Source organism: Capricornis sumatraensis, chromosome 7 (assembly GCF_032405125.1).
Source record: "Capricornis sumatraensis isolate serow.1 chromosome 7, serow.2, whole genome shotgun sequence".
Taxonomy (NCBI): domain Eukaryota; kingdom Metazoa; phylum Chordata; class Mammalia; order Artiodactyla; family Bovidae; genus Capricornis; species Capricornis sumatraensis.
The window spans coordinates 60847034-60873762 of NC_091075.1; the positions used below are offsets into that span (position 1 = coordinate 60847034).

The following is a 26729-nucleotide window of genomic DNA, read 5'->3' on the forward strand; positions in this document are numbered from 1 at the left end:
CTCACAACCTGTGTGTTTGTATCTGCTGATTCTCAACCAGAAGGCACAGCACTTAATCCTTTGAGAACATCTTTAAAATGTTCATAGTTCGCCCACCCACACCCTCGACCCCTCAGGGTTCTGAAATACCTTCTTGCTGTTTTTGTTGGTGGAGGGGGGCTGTCATGGACCCCAGGTTAGGAGTCATTACCAGCGTGGACCCACAATACAGATGGGAAAGATGGGACTGTACGGCATCCGTTAGCTTTGTTGGGGGCGTGCTTCCCTCTTTGCAGTCAGGTTTCGCCTTCACCAATCATAGCCTTCTCAGAAGGGTTGCCACTGATCTCTTTCTTGCTAAATACAGACGTCTCTTCTCAGCCTGCACCCTACTCCATGCTATGGTAGCATTTTATACTCTTACACCGTATCTTTCTTGAACTTTTCTACTCCCTTGGCACACTGCTTCGCTTGGCTCTCCAGTTACCCCTCAGATGGACCTTCTCAGCCTTCTTCTCTGGCTCCCCCGCCCTTCAGTGGGAGCATCCGCAGCACTATGGCGCCATGCTTCTTTTAATTTTGATTCTGAGTGGCTACATCTCTTCTCTTCTCACTTATAGTAGTGTTTCGGATGTGCTCAACTCTCTGAAATTCAAGCTTAACTAGGCATCACATTTTTTAGTTGCTGTTTGCTCTCTCTGGCAACACTATCTGGCACTTGCTTACTTGTGTATGAACATATTTAATCCTTACAACAATTCTGTGAGTTAGGTATTATATATATATATATATATCTCCTTTGAGGTCCTAAGAGTGACCTGCTCTGGATCTCACAGGTGACCTTTTGACCTCAGGCAGACTGACTCCAAAGCCCTTTGCTTTAACCATTTCTTTGTACAGGTTTATTCACCCAAAGCCATGCCCGAAAGCCTTGAAGTTGATGAGCTCTACCTTTCCATCCTTCCTTACAGCCGTGGGCAGAGCAGAGACAGCAGATTGGTCAAAGCTTAGCTTTCTTGCAGTGAGGACCACGGGCAGTGGAGTGTGGAAATTCGGCAGCCCTAGAGCCTATGCCCCCACCCCCCACCACAGGTTCACGAAGGCTCACCAAGACCCCTTCTGTGCTCACAGTTTCCCTCTGCTGCACAGAGAGCTTCTGAGCGTCTTGCGCTTTCCCGGAGCTGTGGTGAGCTAGGCCTCTTGTTGCTCTGTCCCTAATGAGTTTCCTTCCTTCTCCAGTTGCTTTTCTCACCACATCACTGCTGTGACAGGAGGGCAGGACTCCTTCCTGCTCCTTGGTTGAGCTCCAGTTGGGCTCTTGGCTCACCTCTTTTTTTTTATAGATGCAAGACTCTTACGCCTCCAGATCTTGTCAATAATTATTCCTACTAACTAAAACTAATATATTTCCATTCTCCAATTTGGTAAATGATTTTCTTGACCATCACTGCCCAACCTAGCAGTGATTTAACTCTGAGCTTTATGGAGCAGACTCTGAAATCTGGATCTCCAGGCCAGGTCCTCTCCAGAACTCCAACCCACACTTCCAGCTGCCTGCCCACTTCTGGGATCCCTTGGCCATACTTTCATTTCTACTGTGGATTACGAGTAAGCACAAGCGAGCATGTGTCTTCAGGGAGCTGCTGGAGGTGAGCGTTTAGGGGTGCATTGTTGTGAATGGCCCAGTTCCTGTGCTCAAGATGGCATCCTTTCCATGTCATAATCACTCATCCTAAGAAAGTGTTTATTGAAACATCCAAGGAGTACATTCTGTGTGTAAAAATAATACTACAGTATTTTGATACAGCAACTTAGAAAAACTAGAGCTTCTAAGGATGGATTTTTATTCATGGAGACGTTACAAATGAATGACAGGCTTCCCAGGTGGTGCTAGTGGTAAAGAACCTGCCTGTTAATGTAGGTAGACATGAGATGCGGGTTCAATCCCTGGGTTGGGAAGATCCCTGGAAGGAGGGCATGGCAGCCCACTCCAGTATTCTTGCCTGGAGAATCCCTTGGACAGAGAAGCCTGGCAGGCTGCAGTCCGTGGGGTCGCAAAGAATTGGACACGACTGAAGCGACTTCACATGCACCCACCAATGAATGACAACAGAGACCCTGAGCTTACATCATGGTTCAGGCACTTGACTATAGGTGTTTTTTACACTTTTAAAATTCTGCCTCCTCAGCGGACGAGTTTTTGTCCTTCCTCTCCATTCCCTTCCTAGGTTTAAGATGCTGAACTTACTGTTTCTTTCTTTTCCTAAACAGGTTGGTCAGGCCAAAGATGAACTGCTGACCAGTCAACTGATAGACCATCTTATGGGAGAGAGTGATGGCATGCCCAAGGTACTAAAGTGTTCTCTCCACTGGGATTCTTAAGTATCCTAGTTGTGCTTTTACTTTTATCCGCCCTGTTTTGGAGCCTGGCAGACTACAGCCATGGGGTCGTAAAAGAGTCAGACACAGCTGAAGCTACTGAGCACACGTGCATCCACTGTTTTTATCTAATATCGCTTTTGCATCATAGATGTACGAACTTTTCTCTCTGTATGCAGCCTTAGATCATCTAGACAGATCCTGCGTTTTAGATATTGTGTGCACTCACTCTTGGAAACTGGCATCACTTCCTGTGATGCCACACCCTCCTGGGTAACAGTTCTCACCACCCACCATTTTTCTCAAACATGGTAGAGTTTTATTTATTCTTAGAACTTTGAAAAATGACTATTAAAATCATGAGTTAGCACTAATCCTCCAAAATCAGTGTACTTGGTTCATATTTCAAAAATTATGGGAATTAATAAAAGTCCTATTTACTATAAAAATAACTCACCAGAAATAAAGTGGATATCATTAAGAATATGTTTTCAAAATAGGTGACTTTCTTGGATTTTGTGCAGAAGTTGGCCTTCTCTCAGTCCTGATAAGGACAGACTCCTTCGAGAATGCCGCCCCAGAGCCTTATTTTTCCCTTTTGCTTTGGTGTTTAGGGGAATCAGTCTGTTTGTGAGGAACTTGAGTACAGTTGACCCCTGAACAGTATGGGTATGGACTGTGTATCCACTCACATAGATTATCTTCAACCGTTAATACTGTGGTACTACATAATCCCAAGTCGGTTAAGTCCCGGATATGGAGGAGCTACAGATACAGAAGGCTGACTATAAGCTACACGCTGATTTTTCAGCTCTGTGGATGTCAGCACCCTAACCCCATTATTGTTCAGGGGTCAACTGTAACTGATTTGGATACAAGGTGCTGAAAGTTGTACCTGGAGAGGATTGGCCATCCTGATCCCCGAGTCCATTTCCTATGTTTTATAGATATAAAGACACTGAGACCCAGGGAGGCCCAGGGAACCTGCCAAAGGGCACAGGTTAAACTTGCCGAACCCCCTCACCTTATATCCACTTCTTCTAATAATCAGAAAACCAGTATCAAGTATGTGAAATTGCTTAGAGTTAAAATAGGAGTGGAAAATGGGCTCAAAAAATGTTTATAGGTGTATAAATTTTTGAAATTTTGTAACATTGGTACATTGTCTCAGCATACCTTTCCATCTGAAGCACACGAGAGAACTCTATGGACTAGGGTTAGGAGCACAGACTCTGACGCTGGTTCAGATCCTGGCTTGGAAGAGGTGCTTTGTTTCAGTACATAATCACACCTTCCTCCCAGGGAGGGTATGAGGATTTAATAGAGCTGTTATTTCTCAAGTACTTAGAATACTGCCTGGCACATATTAAACTCTGAATAAATACATAATAAATAATTATTTGTTGACTCTTTAAAAACAAAAAGAAAAGGTTGTTTTTAAAAAATGGCCTCTTAACACAAGCTAAATTATTTTGGGGTTGTTTTTTTTTGGCCACACTGTGCAGCATGCAGAGTCTCAGTTCCCAACCAGGGATGGAACCCATGCACCGCCCCCGCCCACAGTGGAAGTATGGAGTCTTAACTACTGGACCACCAGGAAAGGCCCTCTTTATTGGGTTTTTAAAAAACAATTTTAACACTCAGCCACTGGAAAGTGAAGGGCTTCCCTGGTAGCTCAGTCAGTAAAGAATCTGCCTGCAGAGCAGGAGACCAGGTTCGATCCCTGGGTCAGGAAAATCCCCTGGAGAAGAGAATGGCAATCCACTCCCATATTCTTGCCTGGAAAATCCCATGGACAAAGGAGTCTGGTGGGCTGCAGTCCATGGGGTTGCAGAGAGTCGGGCCCAACTGAGTGACTGACACTTTTACTTAACTAGAAAGTAAATGTGATCCTAAATGAAAATGCAAAATTTTAGGTATTTTCCCTCATAGCTAATGCAGAATGTGATGTTTCTCTAATGGCTTGTATGTCAGGATGCCAAGTACCTGTTCCGCTTGTACATGGCCCTGAAGCAGTATCGGGAAGCCGCCCGGACCGCCGTCATCATTGCCAGGGAAGAGCAGTCTGCAGGTGGGTCCCCCAAAGCCATGGTTTACTCCCCAGACAAGTAGTAGGAGCATGCTCCAGAAAACATGGAATTAAGTAAATCATGCTTTATTAATAACTTAATAAGACGATTTGACAAAATCCACCTGTTAAATGGTGGTCCACAGAAAGTCCTCAGATTTCATCCTTTGCAGTAATGTCGTTTACCACCTCTTTTCAAGGAAACTATCGGAATGCACATGACGTTCTCTTCAGCATGTATGCAGAACTTAAATCTCAGAAGATCAAGATTCCCTCTGAGATGGCCACCAACCTCATGATTCTGCACAGTTACATACTAGTGAGGGTGAGGCCTTTGGGTGACGTGGGACATAAGCTGGGCACCCCTCCACTGGGTTGGAGCCATCTCCCAGATCTCTATATTGTTAACTGAAGACGCAAGATACAGGATAACTATATAATATGCTGCCTTTTGTGTACAAAAAGGCAGAAAAAAATAAATACATATATTCGTCCCAAGTAAAATTAGAAATACTTTTTTTTTTTTTTAATTAGGAAAAATAGTTTCCTAAAGGGATCGAGGCAGAGGCGCAGCATAGCACTAAACCCAGTCAAGGGAGAAGAGGGAGAACAGGTCCCTCCATATAGAATATCTTTTTATATTGTCTTGCTTTTGAAGCAGATAAATGTGTTACTTGGTCCAAAAAAAGATTTACTAAAAACATTTTTGTTTAACCAGTTTCCTAGTTTATTAATTGTAGGGTAATGAATTTTATACAATTCCACTGTGCTTTAATACTATTTCGTTTTCATCTGAATATAAAATAATACCGAGAAAACTTAGAGAATATAGAAAATATAATGAAAAATAATTTTCCCCCTTTAAATCCATCATCAGATATAAGTTGTTAACACTGTTGTACACTATATCCTCCATGCTTCTAAAATACTTGTGTGCACCATTTGGGGGCACCTCCCAAGTGGCTCAGTGGTAAAGAACCCACCTGCCAATGCAGGAGACATGGTTTCAATCCCTGGGTCAGGAACGTACCCTGGAGAAGGAAGTGGCAACCCACTCCAGTATTCTTGCCTGGAAAATCCCATGGACAGAGGAGCCTGGCAGGCTATGGTCCATAGGGTCACAAAAGAGTTGGACATAACTAAACAGCAGCCTTTTTTTTTTTATTATTAAGAATATATTTATGTCCAGTTGTCTGTTTTTAATTAGTGATTTTTAGTAAAAACAGAATATGCAAACCTGAAATACTTCTATGTACAGTTTATATAACATGTGTATGTATATATACATTTTATATGCACACATATCTTTGTAAAAATACACGTAGGCTCCAACTTACGTACTTGTCCAAATTTTGATTTATGTCAAAGTACGTCTTCCCATTTTAATGCTAAGTTGTTTTTCAGGCCAGTCCACAAGAGTGTATTCAGTTTGGAAGCTTCCTGTGTTACAGCAGTCATGTTATGAATGACTTAGATACTAATTATGACCTATAACAGCACTGCCTAATAGAACTTCTGCAGTGATAGATGTGTCCTATATCCACTAGCCTGGCTATGGAGTACCTGAATTACACGTAATGCAGTTGATAAACTAAATTTTGAATTGTTATAATCTTAGTTTGTACTGTAGCTGCATGCGACTAGCAGCTGCCAGTTTAGGTCCCACACGTCTTCTGTGCTGTGCTTCAGTCACGTCCAACTCTTTGCAACCCCATGGACCATAGCCCACCAGGCTCCTCTGCCATAGAATTCTCCAGGCAAGAAAACTGAGGTGCGTTGCCATTCTCATCTCCAGGGGATCTTCCCAACCCAGGGATCGAACCCCAGTCTCCAGCATTACAGGTGGATTCTTTACCTAGTGTCTGAGCCACCAGGGAAACCCCCACAGGTCTACAGTTCCTATTGTAAGGGAAATCTGAGAATTCCAACGTGCAGCCACCAGGAGTACTTTTCCTCTTGAGCCACAGGAGGGCTCTTGTACAGAAATGACTAGAAATGGGGAAGGAGGGCTTTCTAGGCTTAGACATGAGTGGCAGCACCAATGTACTGAGGCACAGAATCCAGCAAAATGGAGCCTTTGGGCATGGAGGGGAAGACAGAAACAAGTTGGTGGAAGATGGGAACAAAAATTATGGGTTCCTGTTAGAAGCCCTCCAGGACAGGGCTTTCTCCCACCGAAGGCCACAGGGATGGCTCTTGAGTCTTCTTTTCCTCTGGCTCTAAGAGTGGGCCCATCACTTCCCCTGGACCAGATGTCCTCCCCCGCCCTCCCCACCACTGAAGAGCACCCATGTAACTGTTCCCCTCCTCTATACTCCTTTATCCCGGCACCAGATATATTCAAGATTTTTAACTGCATCTGGCATTCAAAAGGGAAACTATTAGACCTTATCAAGTAAGCACTGATATAAAAGTGTCACAGGCCTCTTTGACACAAAGGGTTGGAGAAAGCCATCCATGTTTCAGGGGAAATGGGAGACTTGGCGTTGGTGGCTGCTTCCTCCCACAGCTGGGACAGGAACTCCGGCTGAAGGACAGCCTGGGACCTCTGCACATGGCTGGCTGATCTGGGCAGTCTGAGGCCCAAGGAGTCAGTGGAAGGCAGCTTCAGGTTCAGTTAATGTTTATTAATTATGTTGCAATGCTCAGTTAATTACACCATCATCCATCTGCTCAGACCTGATGGATGTTACAGCTGGGAGTTACTCTGTACTCACCCTTCGCCTTCTCACCAAATAGCACCACTTCCGACTCCCCGTCTGTCTGCTTCTCTCCATCCCCACTCCCCATCCTCTCAGGGCCGCCTCCTCTCACCTGGACAACAGCAGCAACACGGTGGTCTGGCCCTGCCAACTCCCCAGCCTCATGTCATCCTAAGAGGACCACCTCCTTGCATCACACACCCGACTCATGCTTACCTAACCTCAGGCTCTCCAGCCATCATTGCCCCTTTGCCTCTCACAGGTAGCACCCTCTTCTCGAAACAGCCCATCCCCTCTCCTCCTGCCTCACTAACTCAGACTTCAGGTCTCACAAGAAGTTGGTAAAGTTGTTATTGTTACTCAAGCTCCCCAACAAAGGCCAGTAAAAGATGTTGAGTGATCTAGAGCAAAGTAAAAAGCAGAGTGTAGAGCAGGGTGAGGCTGGCAAGGCCGTGAGGCCAGGCAGCAGCTGCCGGAAGAAATAAGGAGAAACCTCAAGTGAGTGACATGAGAGTAAGACTGCAAGGATCTCCTGACCGCCCTGTTCAGGATCACAACTCAGCTGTTTATTTGGGAGAATAAAAGGTGAATTAGTGGGTTTTTAAAAAATTTTTAATTGGAGTATACTGAGTTAGTGTTAAAAGTCTCTAAGAGTCTAATGTGTCACTTATTTCAGATTCACGTGAAAAATGGAGACCATATGAAAGGGGCACGTTTGCTCATCCGGGTGGCCAACAACATCAGCAAGTTTCCATCACGTGAGTCCTGAGAGGAGCCAGTTGTCCCCATTTCTGCCTGAGTGTAGCATGGTTAAGATCGAGCCTCGCTAACTCTGCCAGCCTCTCTTCTCTCCACGTAGTGAGTCATTTCATCCTCACAGCCACCCCATGAAGAGGTGTAACCGGCATTCCCAAGACACCCCCAGGTTTGATCATTCACGAGGAGGACTCATATAACTCAGCACAGAGTAGTGCGAAGGTTCAGATTTATTATGAGGAAAAGATAGGAAGCAAAACCAGGAAAGGGAAAAGGTGAGGGGCAGGGCCTGGGGGTCAGGTGCCAGCACCCAAGCGCCCCCTGTGCTGTCACACTGGACACACTCAGCGCCTCCAGGCAACACGTAGCGTGTCTACCAGGGTGTACATGGCTCAGTGCCCAGGGGTGAGCATGGGGGGCTGGCCACATAGGTACCCCCTGATGAGCAGGTACCCAGCCTTGGCTCCCAGAAAGCAGATGTTCAGTATAAACGCCATTGTTTGTACCGAGGGCAGGCACAGGGAACCATTCATTCCCTGCTCTGGAAATGGTGGGAACTCTCCCAAAATCCAAGCTCCAGGTTCAAGCAGGTCTTTTTCAGACTACCAGTCTCCAGTTTGCACACGTGTCCTATTTTCTCTACTTTATAGATAAGCAAACTTGGGTTAAAGAAGTGAGGTGGCACGTGCCCACGATCATACAGTCAGCTAATAAGTCTTACTCTGTGTTCTCAACCACTGTAGGTCCCTGCCTCTGAAAGCGGTCCCAATATTCTAAGACATGTCGTCATAACATTTTTCAGTGATTAGATTTTGTCACATTCTATGACAGGGTCAATTTTTTCTATAAAGCATCAGATATCGAAGGCTTGGGGCTTTGTGGGCCAGTCTCTGCCATTTTGGCCTGAACCGTACGTAAATGAGCACAGCTGTGTTCCAACAGAACTTCATTCTTTTGGATACTAAAATCTGAACTTCCTATAACTTTCACGTCACAAATTATTATTCTTTTGATTTTTTTCCAACCATTTAAAAATGTAAAAGCCCATGGACCATACAAAAACGGAGGGCCAGATTTAGCTCACAGGTCACAGTTCACCCCGTTCTTTAAATGAGTTCGTTTTTGTTACATGAAAAAGACTAAATAACTGTATGTGGCTGGCAAAGGGTGTGCTAGACAGGCACTCTCCTGATTGCTGGTGGGAACAAACATTGTCTTTCCAGAAAGCAGTTTAACAATTTGCACTGAGTGTGTGCAAGTTTCTGTGTGTATTTTTTAAGTTATGCTATTTGACCCAATAAATTGACTTCTAGGTATCTGTCCTGAAGAAACAAGTGCACTCAGGTTAGTGCATAAAAGTGTTAATCTCCCCACTCATTCATCAGCTGTCCTGTCAAATGCAGAACTTTCATCTTCGAGGCAGGAAAGGAAACATGCCAAAGGTTACCTCAAGGGAGTGCGGGGCCCCGTGTTATCAACAAAACACAGTATCACCAGAGGAAAGACACCCGATTCCACCGCTGTGCCCTTTCCTCCTCAAACAGTCCATCACAGGTTCTTTGCCAGGAAAGGCAGATTGAAAGAGGCGATTCTGGCATCATGCCAGTGCTCCTCCATTTGCTTTGCAGACATCGTACCCATCCTGACGTCCACTGTGATCGAGTGTCACAGGGCTGGCCTGAAGAACTCGGCCTTCAGTTTCGCAGCCATGCTGATGAGGCCCGAGTACCGCAACAAGATAGACGCCAAATACAAAAAGAAGATCGAGGCGATGGTCAGGTATGTGGGGACAACTGTTCCTACTGTCTGATCACAAGTATATTTTTCAGAACACAGCTACTAATGTGTGGACTGAATAAGAACACAGATTGGGGATAACAATTAGGATTGTACTCAGCTATCAGGAGCAGGAAACCCAGAGACGACCTGAATAAGTCAGGATTTGTTTGACTCATACACAAGGTGTTGCAGTCCCAGGCTGGTACCTCTGTCCTGCTTATCACCAAGGGCAAAAAATGTTCCCGCCTCACAGCTGCACAGCTGTGGTTGTCTGACATCACGTACCCTGTTCAAGGCAGCAAGAAAGAAGTAGGGAAATCCAAAGACGAGAAGGCTTTTGCCTTGTTAGTTAGGAAAGACATTGCATTTACCTCTTACTGGCTAGTCCTCTGCTGCGTGGCTCCTTCTAGCTGTGATGCATATTTCTGAGTAAAAACAAAGCTCTGCTGGCCAGGATGGCTGCTAGGTAGGCAGCAAACCCTGTCGGCCACGGAAGGACAAAGAGTGAATGCTTCTCAGTGTAAACAACTTGGTAATTACACAGCCTATTGCCAAGAGAGTTCATTTCCAAAGACTGTAGCTCCAAAGGCACACAAGTCACAGTCCCGCTTCAGAAGGCAGCGATCTGACTCTCTACAGGGAAACTCAGGGAACGTAGCACTCATCTTTACAAAAGAAGGTAGTTGCAATCACATGGTAATTCTGGGGCCGCAGTGATGACATCTGGGGCGCCTGTTAGTCCCATTTTGGCCAGGGAACTCGGGTGTACTTGCCTGCTGACCCAGAATTCCCACGTCAGCCAAGCGCGACGGCTGTGCCCGTAACGGCAGAGGGAAACCAAGTACCACTGACTGCTAGCTGGGCTCACGGCAGCCAGCTCTCAGCTGGATGGGGCTACATGGACCGCTCCCGATAAGCCTAAGGCGCTTCAGGCCAAATCATCAGGACCGAGCATGCCTGCCAGCGTGGGAAATGAAGCGGGGAGAAAATGCTAGGGCACAGACCCCCAGGTTCATGCCACACAAGCCCGGGTGCCAGTTTGGGGAGGCACTGGGCCTCGCCCCACACGAGTGCTCTATAGCTGTGAGGTCTGCTGTGGGAGCCACTGGCACATATGGCTATTTACATTGAAAGTGAATGAAACTTAAAAGTGTCTCACGATACCCACATTCCAAGCGCTCAGAGCTCTGTGTGGCTCCTAGCTACCATATTGGTGAGCACACAATTCGAACATAGCCGCCAGCACGGAAAGTTGTGTTGTGCAGCCCTGGACAGCCTTTACCACTTCAGAACACAAAGCGAAGTAGCGGGCTCACTGCTCCAGTGATCTGGGAGACGGGGTACAGCCAGACCCAGCATGCTTTCTGCACATACTGTGCTGTGGCCTCTACCCGCCCCCCACCAGAGGCGGCCCGTGGAATGCAACGGTCTGAGCCACGCTCATTCCTCTTGCTCCTCCTCGGGCTGGCGCATGGGCCCATAGTCTCTAGCTTGCATCTCTAGTCTCAGGACCTGATTATGCTGGCGCATGGGCCCATAGTCTCTAGCTCGTACCTCTAGTCTCAGGACTTGATTATGCTGGCGCATGGGCCCCTAGTCTCTAGCTTGTATCTCTAGTCTCAGGACCTGATTATGAAGAAACAGGTGCGTTCTTGTGACTCTTCCTCACAGGAGACCAGATACATCCGAGACAGAAGAGGCCACAACCCCATGTCCCTTCTGCGAATTTCTCCTCCCAGAGTGTGAACTCCTCTGTCCTGGGTGTAAAAATAATATCCCATATTGCATTGCAACAGTAAGTTTCTTTATCATTTCCCTTTCTTTACATATATATAATCTATAGCCCGCTTGAATACTTGATGTGTTAACACATTCTTTGCTTCTGAAATAATCTTACCTCTCAAATTTCCTGCAACAGTTAGCATATAATTGCATGATCAACAAAGCTGAAAGTTGTATTCAAGGCATATAATAACTTAAGTATGAGGCCCTGCAGAGCAGGAGAGCCCAGAGTTGGAGATCAGATGGTCCTGGGCTTAGATCCTCTTTCTGCCACATACTGGCTGTATAACTTGGTACACTTTGCCTTTTACCTCACTAGATCCCTCCATCATAATCTCTCGTCTATTGAGATGAACTGCAGGTTGACCAGAGAATGAATATGAAGTCTTAATTCAATACCTGGCATGCTGTAGCACTTAAGTGGTGGTTTTTATTATAAACTTTAATATTAAGACCTATTATTCAGTTCAGTTTAGTCGGTCAGTCATGTCCAACTCTTTGTGACCGCATGAACTGCAGCACGCCAGGCCTCCCTGTCCATCACCAACTCCTGGAGTCCACCTAAACCTATGTCCATTGAGTCAGTGATGCCATCCAACCATCTCATCCTCTGTAGTTCTCCTCTCCTCCTGCCCTCAATCTTACCCAGCATCAGGGTCTTTTCAAATGAGTCAGCTCTTCGCATTAGGTGGCCGAAGTATTGGAGTTTCAGCTTCAAAATCAGTCCTACCAATGAACACCCAGGACTGATCTCCTTTAGGATTGACTGGTTGGATCTCCTTGTAGTCCAAGGGACTCTCAAGAGTCTTCTCCAATACCACAGTTCAAAAGCATCAATTCTTGGGCACTCAGCTTTCTTTATAGTCCAATTCTCACATCCATACATGACCACTGGAAAAACCATAGCCCTGACTAGATGGACCTTTGTTGACAAAGTAATGTCTCTGGTTTTTAATATGCTGTCTAGGTTGGTCATAACTTTTCTTCCCAGGAGTAAGCCTCTTTTAATTTCATGGCTGCAATCACCATCTGCAGTGATTTTGGAGCCCAGAAAAATAAAGCCAGCCACTGTTTCCACTGTTGTCCTCATCTATTTAAAACTAAGACCTATTATTAGAAAATATTAAAATGTTTGTTCATCACTAGACTAATATAAGCTTTATTTTAAATGAAAATAAATTTAGGTAATGTCACAATACTAAAGATTATTCTTTTATACACAAATTTGATAAAATCTGGCTTTAGTCCTTTTGATGTCATCTCTTCTTAATCAATTACCCACCTATCATTATTATTATATCATGATTTAGAGCTTTGGCTTTTAACTGTAACCATGTATTGTAACTGAGTAACAGGGGAAATTTGAACAAAGATGAGGTTTACTCTTCAATGTACTGTTTCCAGGGTCGACATATGTTGAAGGATGATTGGACGGTGTGTCCACATTGTGACTTCCCTGCTCTGTACTCAGAATTCAAGGTGTAAGTTGTATCATTTCACTTAGTCATACAGACTTATTATCAAAAAGTAGACCTTTTATTCAGCCAGTTTCTACTGAGGTCTCTTTATTTGTTCATTTCCTAAAAATCTCTAAAGACTCAAATTGTCTTCTTGGGAGAATCTTCTATGACTTCTGAGAACATTTTCCTTAAAGGGACTACTGCATAAGACTGAATGTTCCTAATTCTTAAGTTGCGTGATGAACATGTACTAAGACATAGAAAGGAACAGTTGTTTTTCGTATCACAATAATGCAAAGGTAAAGGAATATTATATATTTAATCTACTCTGCCTTTCCCTCCCCAAACAGCATGTTAAGCACTGAAAGCACATGTCCTATGTGTTCAGAAAGATTAAACTTGGATCAACTGAAAAAAACCTCTGACTGTACCCAGTACCTGCGGACAGAAGTGGAGCAATGAGCGGCATGTGCGAGTAAGTACCAGGTCATCCACTCACCTTCTCAGGGCACGGGATCCACAGGGCAGACACAGCTTTACAGTGTGTTCTGCCCTTGGTTCCTTTTTGTGCATCATGGAACCTGTCAGATTTGAACAACAAACTAAAATACAGGTTGTACAGTCTCCATGGTGACAAAGGTTATTTGACTGAACAGCATCATGGATTCCAACCGGAGTGTATTTTATCAAGTCACATGGGTTTCTTTTTAACCAGTTCATTAAAACTATAGCTAGCTGTTAAAATGGAGATTGTTTTAGTTTGTAACTCAGGAGAGTAATTGTAAAAATTTTTGTTTCCAGAGACCTGAAAAATTCCCATTTTTCCTTCCAAGTTTCATTTTTGTTGCATAGAAGCAGGACATACCCTTCCACTCTCCACTGGGAAGAACCTATTCATGTGGCCACACACACTGCAGGGGAGGCGGGGAAATGCAGTCTCTAGCTAGGAAGCCAAAAGCCCCTGCCAAAAGCTCTTCTCGGTTTTCACAAAACCTGTTCTTGCATTCCTTTACTCCCTCAATAAACTGCAGCTTCATCCAACCAGCTGATCAGGATGGAAACCTGGAACCCCCAGTCACCCAGTCCATGGTCAGGTCCTTTCAGTCCACCTCCAGTGTAGCTGGCTCCCTTCCGCAGGTGGAGCTTTTCATTGCAAGTGAAAACACAAAGAGGTCCCAGCCTCTTCCTCTACTTATTGCAGCCCCACTGGCCTTTTGCTGTTCCTTGGACTCCAAACTGCTTCCTCTACAGCACCTGCAGTCTCTCATATTCCTGCCAGCAGCATAGAGTTCTAGTTTCCCCTCATCCTCACCAACACTTGTTATTGTCTGCCTTCTTGATTACAGGCATCCTAGTAGGTGTGAAGTGGTATCTCACTGTGGTTTGATTTGCATTTCCCTAATGATAATAATGTTAAGCATCTTTTCATGGGCTTGTTGGCCACTTGTATATCTTCTTTAGAGAACGGTTCAAATCATTTGCCCATTTTTTAACTGGGTATTTCATCTTTTCATTGAGTTATAAGAATCCTTAATATATTCTAGGTACAAGTCCTTTATCAGATGCGTGATTTGCAGATATCTTCTAGATAGTATCCTTTAATGTACTCAAGTTTTTATTTTGATGAAGTCCAATTTATGTTTTTTTTCCTTTGGTTGCTTGGTGTTGTGTCTAAGAAGCCATTGCTTAATCCTGGATCACAAAGGTTTTACAGTTACATTTCCTTCTAAGAGTTTTATAGTTATTGCTCTTGTATTTACGTCTTCAGTCTATTTTTGTGTATGATGTGTGGTAGGGACCCCAATTCCTTCTTCTGCATGTGGATGACCAGATATGTCGCACCATTTGTTGAAAAGGCTGTTCCTTTCCTGTTATTACCAGATGATTGTCTTATTACATAAGTTCTTTATTTGTTATGTTCTAGATGTCTTCATCAAATTTATTTTGCAGATATTTTCTCCCACTGTGGCTTCCCAATTCTTTTTCTTAATTTATGTATTATCTGAGTTGATTTACAATGTTGTATTAGTTTCAGGTGTACAGCAAAGTGAATCAGTTATATATATTTTAGTGGTCTTCTGATGAGCAGAAGATTTTGATGAACTATATCTTAGCAATTTATCTTATTGTTATGACTTTCTGTGTCTAAGAAAATATTTCCCTACTTGGAAGTCAGGCACATATTCACCTATGTTAGGTCTGTGATCCATCCTGAAGTTATTTTTGTTTACAGTGTGAGGTAGGGATTGAGATTTCTTTCCACCTCAAGTAGATATCTACTCTTCCAACAGCATTTGTTGAAAAGTCTTTCCTCATTGAACTGCTTGCATGCCTTTATTGAAAATCAGTTGGGTTTTCAGTATGTATGTCCCATATTTTTATACTACACTGTCTTGATTACTGTGACTTTATAATATATCTTAAAGCCAGGTATTGTGTATCCTACAACTTTGTCATCTTTTCCAAGATTGTTTTGACTACTCTTCCTTTTCTTTCCATTTCTCTATAAAATTTTAGAATCAGCTTGTCAGATTCTGTTTTAAAAGCTTGCTCAAATTATGATTGGGATCCATTTATTTTTCTGTTGCTACATAACATATTATCACATATTTAGCATCTTAATATGTATTTAATATCTCAACTTTTTGAGGTATAGTTAATCATCTTGTGTTAGTATTAGGCATACAACATAATGATTTTATGTTTATATTACAAAATGATTACCACAGTAATTAACACCCATCACTACACACAGTTAACAGGTTTTTTTGAGAACTTTTAATATCTACTCTCTTAGCAACTTCCAGATATATAGTATTAACTTATAATCACCACGCTGTACACTACATACCTGGGGTTTATTAGTAACCAGAATTTTATACCTTTCAGCCATGTTCATTCCTGGGCCTCTGGCAACCAACAAACTGTTCTGCATCTGTGAGTTCAGTGGGGTTTTTTTAACTACACATATAAGTAAGATGGGGATTCCCTGGTAGCTCAGACAGTAAAGAGTCTGCCTGCAATGCAGGAGACCCAGGTTCAATCCCTGAGTTGGGAAGATCCCCTGGAGAAAGAAATGGCAACCCACTCCAGTATTCTTGCCTGGAAAATCCCTTGGACAGAGGAGCCTGGTGAGCTACCGTCCATGGGGTCCCAAAGAGACATGACTGAGCAACTTCACTTTCACTTTTCATAAGTAGATAGTACAGGTACCTGTCTCTTATTTCATTTAGCATAATGCCCTCAAGGTCCATCTGTGTTGTTGCAAACAGCAGTATTGCCTTCTTTTGTATATGTATATACACAAGATATACACCACATATATTTTGTTGAGGGCTTTTGCAACTATGTTCAGAGACACTGGCCTATAATTTTCTTTTTTGTAGTTTCCTTGTCTGGTTTTGGTATCAAATGAGTTTGGAAAAGTTTGAGAAGGTAATTCTTTAAATACTTGGTAGAATTCACCAGTGAAGCCATCTAGTCCTAGATTTTTAAAATTATTGATTCAATCTCCTTTACAGTAATTGGCCTATTTTTTTAATTTCCTCACGATTCAGTCTTATAAGGTTGTGTGTTTCTAGGAATTTATCCATTTCTTCTAAGTTGTGCATTTTGCTGGCCTTATAGTGTTTCACATAAGTCTCTTACAATCTTTTGTATTTCCATGTTGTTGAATATCATATCCCTTCCTTCATTTCTGAGTCCCCTTTTTTTCTTGGTGAGTCTAGCTAAAGGTTTATTATCTTTTGAGAAACAAAAAACAGCTATTAGTTTCATTGAACTTTTCTGTTGTCTTTTTAGTCTCCATTTCATTTATTTCTGCTCTGAAATTTCCTTCCACTAACTTTGGGCTTAGCTTGTACATTTTCTAGGTCCTTAAGGTGGAAAGTTAGGCTATTTGAGATCATTCTTGTTTCTTAATGTAGGTATTTATTGTTGAGTTTCTTTTCAGAAGTGTTTTTGTTTTTGTTGTGTTTGGTTTGCTGTAGAGTTGTCCCTCAGTATTCGTGGGGATTGGTTCTAGGACCCCTAGTGGATAGCAACATCCACGGATGCTCAAGTCCCTTATTTACAATGGTGTAGTATTTGCATAAAACCTATGCACATCTTCCCATACACTTTAAATCACCTCTGCTGCTGCTAAGTCACTTCAGTTGTGTCCGACTCTGTGCAACCCCCATAGATGACAGCCCACCAGGCTCCTCCGTCCCTGGGATTCTCCAGGCAAGAACACTGGAGTGGGTTGCCATTTCCTTCTCGAATACATGAAAGTGAAAAGTGAAAGTGAAGTCGCTCAGTCGTAGATTACTTATATAACTGAATACAATGTAAATGCTATATAAAAAGCTGCCAGCATGTGGCAAATTCACATTTTGCCTTTTGGAACTTTTTGGTACTTCTCCTGAATTTTTTTGATCCATGATTGGTTGGATCTGTGAATACAGAACCCATAGATATGGTGGGTCAACGATATTGCCATTTTCAAGATTTTTTTTTCTTCTTGATTTCTTCTGTGACCTCAGTGGTTGCTGAGTGGTATGTTTTAATTTCTACGTATTTGTAAATTTTCCAGTTTTCTTGAAATTGATTTCTAGTTTTGTATTTCTGTGGTCAGAAAAGATGTTTGATGTGATTTCAGTCTTCTAAATTTAAGACTTGTTTTGTGGCCTGACATGTGATCTGTCCACTTATGCTTGTTTAGTCTATCTGGTGAAACACTTCATTTAAGACCAGTGTTTACTAATATTCTGTCAAAGGAAGATTTATTCACTGATGAAAGTGGGGGAGTGAAGTCCCCTACCATTATGGTATTGCTCCTTCTCCCTTGAGATATGTTAATATTTGCTTTATATTTACAAATGTTATATCCTCTTGTGGACTGATCCCTTTATCAGTATATAATGGCCTTCTTTGTCCTTTATTACAGTCTTTGTTTTCAAGTCTATTGTGTCTAACTATAGCTATTCCAGGTTTCTTTTGATTTCCCTATCTTTTTCCATTCCAGTCTGTGTGTCCTTAGAGCAGAGTCTAGTAGGCTGCCTACAGATGGATCTTGGTTTTAATCTATTCTCTTTTGATCAGAGAATTTATAGTTAAATAGTTACTGATAGATACGGACTTACTACCATTTTGTTTTCTGGTTATTCCTTTGTTCTTGCTCCTTTCTCTCCTTTTGTGACTTGACAGTTTTCTGTAGTTGTATGCTTAGATTCTTTTGTCTACTATAGGTTTTGCTTTGTGGATATCATGCTGCTGCTGCTAAGTCGCTTCAGTTGTGTCCGACTCTGTGCGACCCCATAGACGGCAGCCCACCAGGCTCCCCCATCCCTGGGATTCTCCAGGCAAGAACACTGGAGTGGATACCATAAGACTGACGTAAAATACAATAGTCTATTTGAAGCTGATAACAACTTAAGTTCAAATGCATTTTTACTCTCCTTATCCACACTGTTTCTGACATCACAGTTTACATCTTTGACTCTTGAGAGTCCCTTGGACTGCAAGGAGATCCAACCAGTCCATCCTAAAGGAGGTCAGTCCTGGGTGTTCACTGGAAGGACTGATGTTGAAGCTGAAACTCCAATACTTTGGCCACCTGATGCTGGGTAAGATTGAGGGCAGGAGGAGAAGGAGACGACAGAGGATGAGATGGTTGGATGGCATCACTGACTCAATGGACATGGGTTTGCGTGAACTCCGGGAGTTGGTAATGGACAGGGAGGCCTGGCATGCTGCGGTTCATAGGGTCGCAAAGAGTCAGACACGACCGAGCAACTGAACCTTATGTATCATTAACAAATTACTGTAGTTAGAAAGCCTTTGCATTATGAGAAGGATATCTATAGAATAGTTTATATACATAGTTTATTCACTTTATGGATATAATAAAACATTAGTTATTTTTATTTGTTTAACTTTCACACTAGTTATAAGTACCTTTCATTAGTCTGAATTTACATTTACTTTTACCATTGAGATTTACAATTTCATATATCTCCCTATTATTAAGTAGTGCCCTTGCATTTCAGCTTAAAGAAGTCCCTTTAACATTTCTGTAAGGTCAGTCTAGTGGTGATGAACCTCTAGCTTTTCCGTGTCTGGAAAATTCTTTCTCTCTCCTTTAGTTCTGAAGGGTGGCTTTGCCAGAAAACCTGTTCTTGACAGGCAGTTTTATTCTTTCAGCTCTTTACAGGCTAGCAGAGAATGGCCTGATGTTGTCAAAGCTTCTCCTGAAAAATCTGCTGACATTCTTAAGGGGAGGAGGAGGAGGAGGTTCCCTTGTACATAACAAGTTATCTTTTGCTGCTTTTAAGATTCTTTCCTTGTCTTTAACTTCTGGCAGTTTAACTGTAATGTGTCTTGGCATGGGTCTCTTTGGGTTGAGTCGCTGGGCACTAACTTTGCATTTCCTCATTGTTCTCAGTAAGGTGGCTGTTGTCAACATCATCCTTATTTTATAACGAGGTTCAACAACCTGCCCATACAATTTTAGTCAACTGAAAGGCCAAGACTGATTCTCAGTACTAATTACAGACTGAAAATTTCTCACCTACATGTAGTGATCCTGCTTCACATTCCAGAAATGAGCAAAATATCTTTACCATGCTTAGCTTTTTTATTACTAAATGCCAGTTTATTATTTGAAACCCTTATAAAAGCATATGAGGTTTTTTGGGGTTTTTTTGGCCTTTTTAGGTATAATGAGCCTGAGAAGACAACGTTTTTCCACAAGAGGCTGTGTTTCTGCCCCTAGCAGATTAAGGATGGTTCTTTCTGGATACAGAAAAAATAAAGTCACATCTCCAGGTCACCACTTTGAACTTCTGTAGAGTGACAGTGATATATAACATGCTATTTTTTATACTTTGTATATTTCCTCTTCTGAGTCTTACATATTCAATACTCTGTACTGTTAATAGTAACCTATAACATAATTGTAAATATTCAGCTTTTTGATATCTTTTATATTTTGAAATATCCCCTTTAAAATAAACGTATTAAACATTTGTAATGTTTTCCTGTATTTAAAGACAGAAAAATAAAGTAGCTTTGAAACACTGAAGTTTAGACAGCACAGATGTTAACAGTGTTAAAAAGTTTAAAGTGAGAGGCTTACACAAATCAAGGCTATTTAGCAGAACCAGTCCTAGAATAAAAACATCAAAAATCAGTAAAATCAATATTTGAAAGAATGAGTGAAACTATAAGCTTATGTTTCCTGAGCCATTATACTATGTAGTACAGAATTCCTGTCAAAAGTTAAATCATTTGACATTAGCTGTAGATGTACGTTATTCAGTATCTTCCCCAAGGTGGCCCTGAGGATTCCTTCCCCATGGTATAGTACCCCCCATACTATATAGGTGAGTATATACTTCCTTGCCATCCAAAACCAAAGTACCAAAGTCTGAGCAGAGACAAGGTCATGTAGCCTAACTCTGAATGTATCAGATGATACGATTTTACAGGGTAGCCACCAGCATCCTGAGCATTACAGAGGTACCTAGGCACCTAGGGTAGAAACCAAAGTGCCAATGACGTTTTATGGCACCAGGTATCCATATGACTACCTCCAACTTTATCATCTCTTTTTTTCCTCCCAAAGGCTGGCTAGAGGCCTTGGCCTTACTTACTAAGTGATACAAGTCATTATCATTAAACCTACCCATAAGAGGCTTAGACATTCACTAATGAACATAATTGTACCAAAACTTATTTAGGAAGATACTCTTCCCAATACATACACCAGTATACTCCTTGTTAATAACTTCAAGAGGCCCAATAATGCTGCAAATAAAAGACTGCCAAAACGTAAAAGATGAAGGATAAAGTAGCAGTAAGTAGTAATAAACTAGTAGTTTCTTACTACCAAATAGCCAAGATTCAGTGGGTTTCAAAAACAGAAAGTGTGCTGCAAGGATGATGTGTGGCCTCCAGGGGGCTCCAATAAGGATTTGCTGGTTGCTCCAAATCATATTGAACAAGTAAAGGACACAACCTGCTGACCGGGGTGCAAGGAGATTACAATTACAGTCTTTTTCCCGGGGAGCACAGAGCAAGTTAGCAGACACAACTTGCATATCCAAAAGTGATTGATAGAAGAATATGCTTAAGAAATTTATGCGCACCCCACTGGTGAGGTGAGGCAGGCATCAATCAAGGAAATCTTCACTGAAGCAGAAGTTTCAAACAGGGCTTTAACAAAAAGAGGGACATGGCCAGTAGGCAAAGGCTTAAGGAAACATTTTATTCCCATAATGAACTTAATCTACATGGAAGACGTTTTTCACACTGGTAAATACATTTTAAATGTCTCAAGACTTAATCTTGTTATAGAGGTGAGAGAGACAATCAGTTCCCTAAAGGCTGGGAACAGATTCCAGATTTTACATTCCTTTTAACACATACCTCACAGAAGTAGCACATACCTCTGAGCATTTACTGACAAGATTAAATAATCGCTAGACACCCAAACTCCAGGCTGGTTCCACAGCCTCAAGGCTCCTCAACAAGTGCAGCTGCAGGTACAATCTAAAATCCCAGCAGGGTTTGTGGAGCCTGTGAGGATAGAACTGGCTCTCCCAAGGACAGAGTCAACAAAAGCCTGTGTTCATTTTGTCCGAAACCAGAGGAAGATAAGAGTCTGAGCCAGCCTAGGCCTTTCTGGTTTGAACCTCATGAGCTGAAACTCTGGAAGGTTAGTAATGTCTGACAATCCTTTTGCAGCCACAATACCCTCTAGTAATAACAAAGAGACCTCTCCATGAAATGCTGTTCACAGCAGAGGTGTGTGTGGTTGACTTTCACAGGGGAACAATGTTTGGAATGAGAGTTTGACTCTTCAACTGCAAAAGTTACATGTTTTACACAAGAGGTTAGTAGGAATATAGTTAGCTTTTGTATCCAATCATTTGCAAATTAGTAAGGAAAAATATACCAACATAATATTTTACTGTACAAGATAACAATCTTAAGAATCTGTACATGTAGCCTGTGAAACATTTTTATTCCTAGTTTATATTTTGCAAGGTATTTGACAATGTACAAAGAAAACCCAGTTCTAGGTGGTGATTATTTTGTATTATGATTTATTTACAAAAGTTCACCACATTATAGTAACTATGCTTTTTAAAAAATCGGGATTGGTCCCATATTGGCCATTAGGATAAACTTGTACGCCTACAAAAGCCGCCTTACTACCTCTGTTCCCAGACATATTACTCTTAACTAAAAATCTGACTCCAAAGCCCACATGCAGTTTCTAATTCTGATTATACAGTCATTTTGAAGTACAATCTTGTTAGACTGACAGGGGACAGTGGAGGACCTACACAGTCCTAATAACCTCTATAAGAGGTGTACATCAGCCTACCAGTTAACGTCCTAGCTGTACCACCGTTTATTTGCAATGAGACCATGAGGTTCTCCCATTACACTAAAACATGGTTCCTTTGGAAAAACAAGATATTCTCTAAGACCAGCTGAGACTGGTCAGCAGGGTAAGCAAAAAGTAGCTGTCAACAGTGAAAGAGTTTCATTTCTTTGAACTTTTTCCTTTTCCTTTTCTGGACTCCTTATCTTTTTCTGATTTTGAAGGCTTTGAAGATTTTGTCTTTTTCTGTTGGGAGGGAAAGATGCACAGAATAGTTAGCATTTGTGTGTATGGCTAAGTTGATCTCTACAATAAATCAAATCTTTATCTGCAACTTAATAAAGAAACAAGGCTACAAACACCTATATCCTGAGCTGTGGCTACCCTTGATGAGCTTACTAACAACTGGCTAGGTGTGTGGCCTTTAAACTACTGAAAAGCTATTTAGCCTCTAAAACTAGAATATGTTCCCCAATATGCAGTTTCTTAGACTTCAGGTATAGATATACTTAGGGAAAGACAAAACAACCAAGAGATAATTTACACACACAGTAATGCTTTCGTGAAGAATTATCTTTTCTTTTAGTTTCAGAGTAGAGATCCAAACACACAGTCTGAGCAGGGGAAGGAGTGGTATGTCTAGACAAGACTAGTGAGAGCGACACTGGAGAGGCCACTATCCCCACCCCTACACATACAAAACAGAATCGAGGGGCACGAATGATAAACGCACCCACACCAAGGACAGAAGAGGATACAAACTAGATTTCCTTTGCCTTGGCCCATGGTAAACAGTGGACCGACACCATAAATGATTTTCATCTTTCCTAGGAAAAGATGAGGATGTTTTGCTCTGAGAAGTTTCTATAGGCAGTTCAATAGCTATAGCAAAAAAACAACAGAAGGGAGGAATAGTTTCATTAAAAATGCTTTTCTTAATTATGCTGTGAAAATGTGTCTGTGGGTAAAGCACACACCAAGAGTGGAAAAAAACAAAACAAAACAGTCCTTTCTCCAACAGAGAATATGACCATCAATATGATGGCCTATTTTCTTGCTATCAGGCTCCTACACCCTTATAAGCAGCTGTTTATAAAATCTATACTTTCTTTACCCTTGGAACTGTGATGAACAAAAAAACTTTCTCAGCTTCCTCTGCTACTTGCTAAACAGGCTCTGAATCATTTCAAAAGGCAAGTTACATACAAGGTAAGCTATTTTGAGGGAGTATCGTGGCTTCTCCTATTAGTATATTAAAATAGTACCTTGATCATAGCATCAGTTTCCAAAGTGTCCTGGTCTTTCTCATCAGATTGAGAGTCATCTTCATTTAACTCTTCACTGTATTCAGAATCCAGTGATGGGCCTGTGCTATGTCTGTGTGTCTTTACTGCCTGGAGTGAATACGGAGTAAGGTGGACTTCTTTATTGTAAGCTCTTGTGAAGGCTGCTTTCACCTACACAAAAGGAATAGAGGAAGGTTTTTAAAACTTCAAGTGTCAAACAACTCCTTTAAACCCTATAGGCCTAGAGGCCTTGAGAGACCCTAGGAACCCCTTGAAATTGTTTGTAAAATATGCATGCATGTACATATAAGTCTATCTCTATGCATTTTTCTATGGAGAAGTTCCATATGTTTCATGACATTCTTAATAGAGCCCATGACAAAAAGTAAGAATCAAACACTGTAAATCAGGGGCTTCCCTGGTGGTCCAGTGACTAAGACTCTGTACTCCCAGCGCACAGGGCCCAGAGTCAACCCCTGGTCAGGGAACCAGATCCCACGTGCCGCAATGAAGACTTGGCACAGCCAAATAAATAAATGTATTTTTTAAAAAACTGTAAATCAACTATCTTTAATAAATTTTTTTATTTGGGAACATTAGGCAGATTTCTAATAATCATTTTAAGTCATCATTTTTTTCTATTCAGTGCTCTCTGCAGTTCTACAAAGTGACAAAGTTGATCAGTAAACCAACAAATCAAAAAAGATTTACAATGAAGTACAGACTAAAGGTGGCCTTTAATTACTACAGAAATAAATTACAATTCCCACAAAAACAGGTTATTTCAAAACAACACTAGGTAACTTGAAAAGTCTTAACTTCAAGCTTCTAAACCTAACTGCTGAATTAGTGCAAAAATTCTAACAATGGATGTCTCTTGTGAGAATTTACCTAATAGTCATTCCCATAGTCAGGTCAAAGTTCTAGAGAAGGCAAGTCACAGAAAATATAACTTCCAGAACAGCACCAAATAAAAAGGCACCAGGTGAGGTCTTAGATATCACAAATTCATGTCACTTTAGTTTTTTCATGCTCATTATAAAAAGTCTGTGTGTCTGTTACTCCCCTAGGCTCATCTGCCCATCCTTATAAAGAATACATTTATTAATACATTGGCCCCGCAGATTTCACATCATGCTTTCCCATTTAGCATAAAGCAAAGATAAAACTATAAATTACAAAGTCAAATACTGTACTCAAATAGTATCTTTGGAAAGTGCAGACCATAAGCAAAAAGCATTTACGAAAAAAAAATTAAACTTTTGAAAGCATCTAAAACATTTCTGAGATATTCCCTCTATATTGTAATTATAAACTGTTGGAGAACCAGTGGAGTACATAGTTTACCTTGGGATCCAGTTTAGAAAACGGACTAGGTCTGCCTCCCCAGTTGCTAATTTCCATAATATTCTCGAAGTCATCTTTCATCAAATAATATGCATCCATGAGAGCAACAACATCCTGTACTCCTTCTATCCCTTGTGAGGCCAAGGGCTGTACAAGTGCATCCCTTAGATGTGACAGATAATCCATGTTTACTGTCCTTTTGCTGGAGTAAGTTCTTGAAACGAAAGAGATACAAATGTAGTCACTGGCAAACTACCACCAGCTCACAGTTTGCTAGAATTTAATCCACTTTTAGTAAAGCTCAGAGGAATGCTTACTAATTAATAGCTGGAGTAGGGAAAGCTTAGCACTTACACTACTAGGGCAATGGATACACATTAGTGTATCTACACAAATACAGTGGAAGCATCAGAGAGGGACACTTGGGCAAAGTGATGCTTCACCTTTAAAAAGCAACAGGCAGAGAACAGGAAAAGAGCTGAGATGCAGGCCTTCAGCTTTACTAATAAGAAGAGCTGGGGAAAGAGCCCTTTCCCACTTCTGGAGGCCACCTACGTCTCTTGGCTCACAGTCCCTTCTTCCATCTTCAAGTCAGCAGAGGGAAAGCTGCATCTTCAGATCTCTGCCTAACTGCTGCCTTCCCTCACCACTCTTTATTTTTTTTTTTGGGGGGGTAAAAACACTTACAATTACATTGGGCCTATCCCGATAATCCAGGATAACCTTACCATCTCAAGATGAGAATAAATTCATGTTAAAACATTAAGTTTTGGTAATTTGTTACAGCAGCAATAGAAAACTAATTCAGGGGTGGCAAAAACCAACCAACCAACCAACCCCATCCCACAGGCTATGAAGAGGGAACACAGTAGGAAGTAGAACTCTATAGGAACAAAAGAAAGGCGCATCTTGGTTCAGTTTTAAATAAAAGTTAACAGTAGACTAATATTCTCTTCAGTGACCAGAAAGGAAAATACAATTATTCAAGTAGTACTTCGTGGTTAAAAATGAATCCCTAAAGTTCCGTCTAGTCAAGGCTATGGTTTTTCCAGTACTCATGTATGGATGTGAGAGTTGGACTGTGAAGAAAGCTGAGTGCTGAAGAATTGATGCTTTTCAACTGTGTTGTTGGAGAAGACTCTTGAGAGTCCCTTAGACTGCAAGGAGATCCAACCAGTCCATTCTGAAGGAGATCAGTCCTGGGTGTTCTTTGGAAGGACTGATGCTAAAGCTGAAACTCCAATACTTTGGCCACCTCATGGGAAGAGTTGACTCACTGGAAAAGACTCTGATGCTGGGAGAGATTGGGGGCAGGAGGAGAAGGAGACGATCGAGGATGAGATGGCTGGATGGCACCACCAACTCGATGGACATGGGTTTGGGTGAACTCTGGGAGTTGGTAATGGACAGGGAGGCCTGGCATGCTGCAGTTCATGGGGTTGCAGAGTCGGACACGACTGAGCGACTGAACTGAACTGAAAGTTCACCTAATATTTGTGTGTACATACATTTTCTACGTTTCTAAACTGTAACCGAATTTTACCAAATAATAAGAATTTTTGAACTTCTTAAACTCCTCTAAGGAGACTGGTTTTTAATTATCTGAGTATCTACCTTCTGTAGTATGCTAAACTATATCCCCTTCCCCAAATGACCAGGTCAGTTTACTATTAGCATAGGAGGCAAAAAGTAGTTCATCTATTTAAATAGTTCTCTTTCTCCTATTAAGTATTCTGGAGACCAAGACATTATGTATGCTTCCTGGTAATAGACATACTCACAATAACAACAAATAATAGCACTACCTCAGATTTATAT

General features: G+C 41.7%; 2 protein-coding genes across 4 annotated transcripts in view; one reads left to right on the plus strand and one right to left on the minus strand.

Annotated features, from left to right (window-relative positions):
* WDR19 (WD repeat domain 19) overlaps positions 1-18722 on the plus strand; it is a 78212-nt gene extending 59490 nt beyond the window's left edge. Inside the window, exons 28-36 of the mRNA XM_068975170.1 lie at positions 2251-2328; positions 4333-4429; positions 4627-4751; positions 7805-7886; positions 9513-9663; positions 11335-11458; positions 12850-12926; positions 13256-13380; positions 18372-18722. Of these exons, the coding sequence (XP_068831271.1) occupies positions 2251-2328; positions 4333-4429; positions 4627-4751; positions 7805-7886; positions 9513-9663; positions 11335-11458; positions 12850-12926; positions 13256-13367 (846 nt within the window). The 3' untranslated portion in view covers positions 13368-13380; positions 18372-18722. The remainder of the gene's footprint in view (positions 1-2250; positions 2329-4332; positions 4430-4626; positions 4752-7804; positions 7887-9512; positions 9664-11334; positions 11459-12849; positions 12927-13255; positions 13381-18371) is intronic.
* A 2477-nt stretch (positions 18723-21199) lies between these two features.
* RFC1 (replication factor C subunit 1) overlaps positions 21200-26729 on the minus strand; it is a 72608-nt gene continuing 67078 nt past the window's right edge. For all 3 annotated transcript variants that reach the window (XM_068974892.1, XM_068974894.1, XM_068974893.1), the window contains 3 exons: positions 24912-25125; positions 23544-23735; positions 21200-22524 (listed from right to left, as the gene is read on the minus strand). In XM_068974892.1, the coding sequence (XP_068830993.1) occupies positions 22441-22524; positions 23544-23735; positions 24912-25125 (490 nt within the window). In that variant the 3' untranslated portion in view covers positions 21200-22440. The remainder of the gene's footprint in view (positions 22525-23543; positions 23736-24911; positions 25126-26729) is intronic.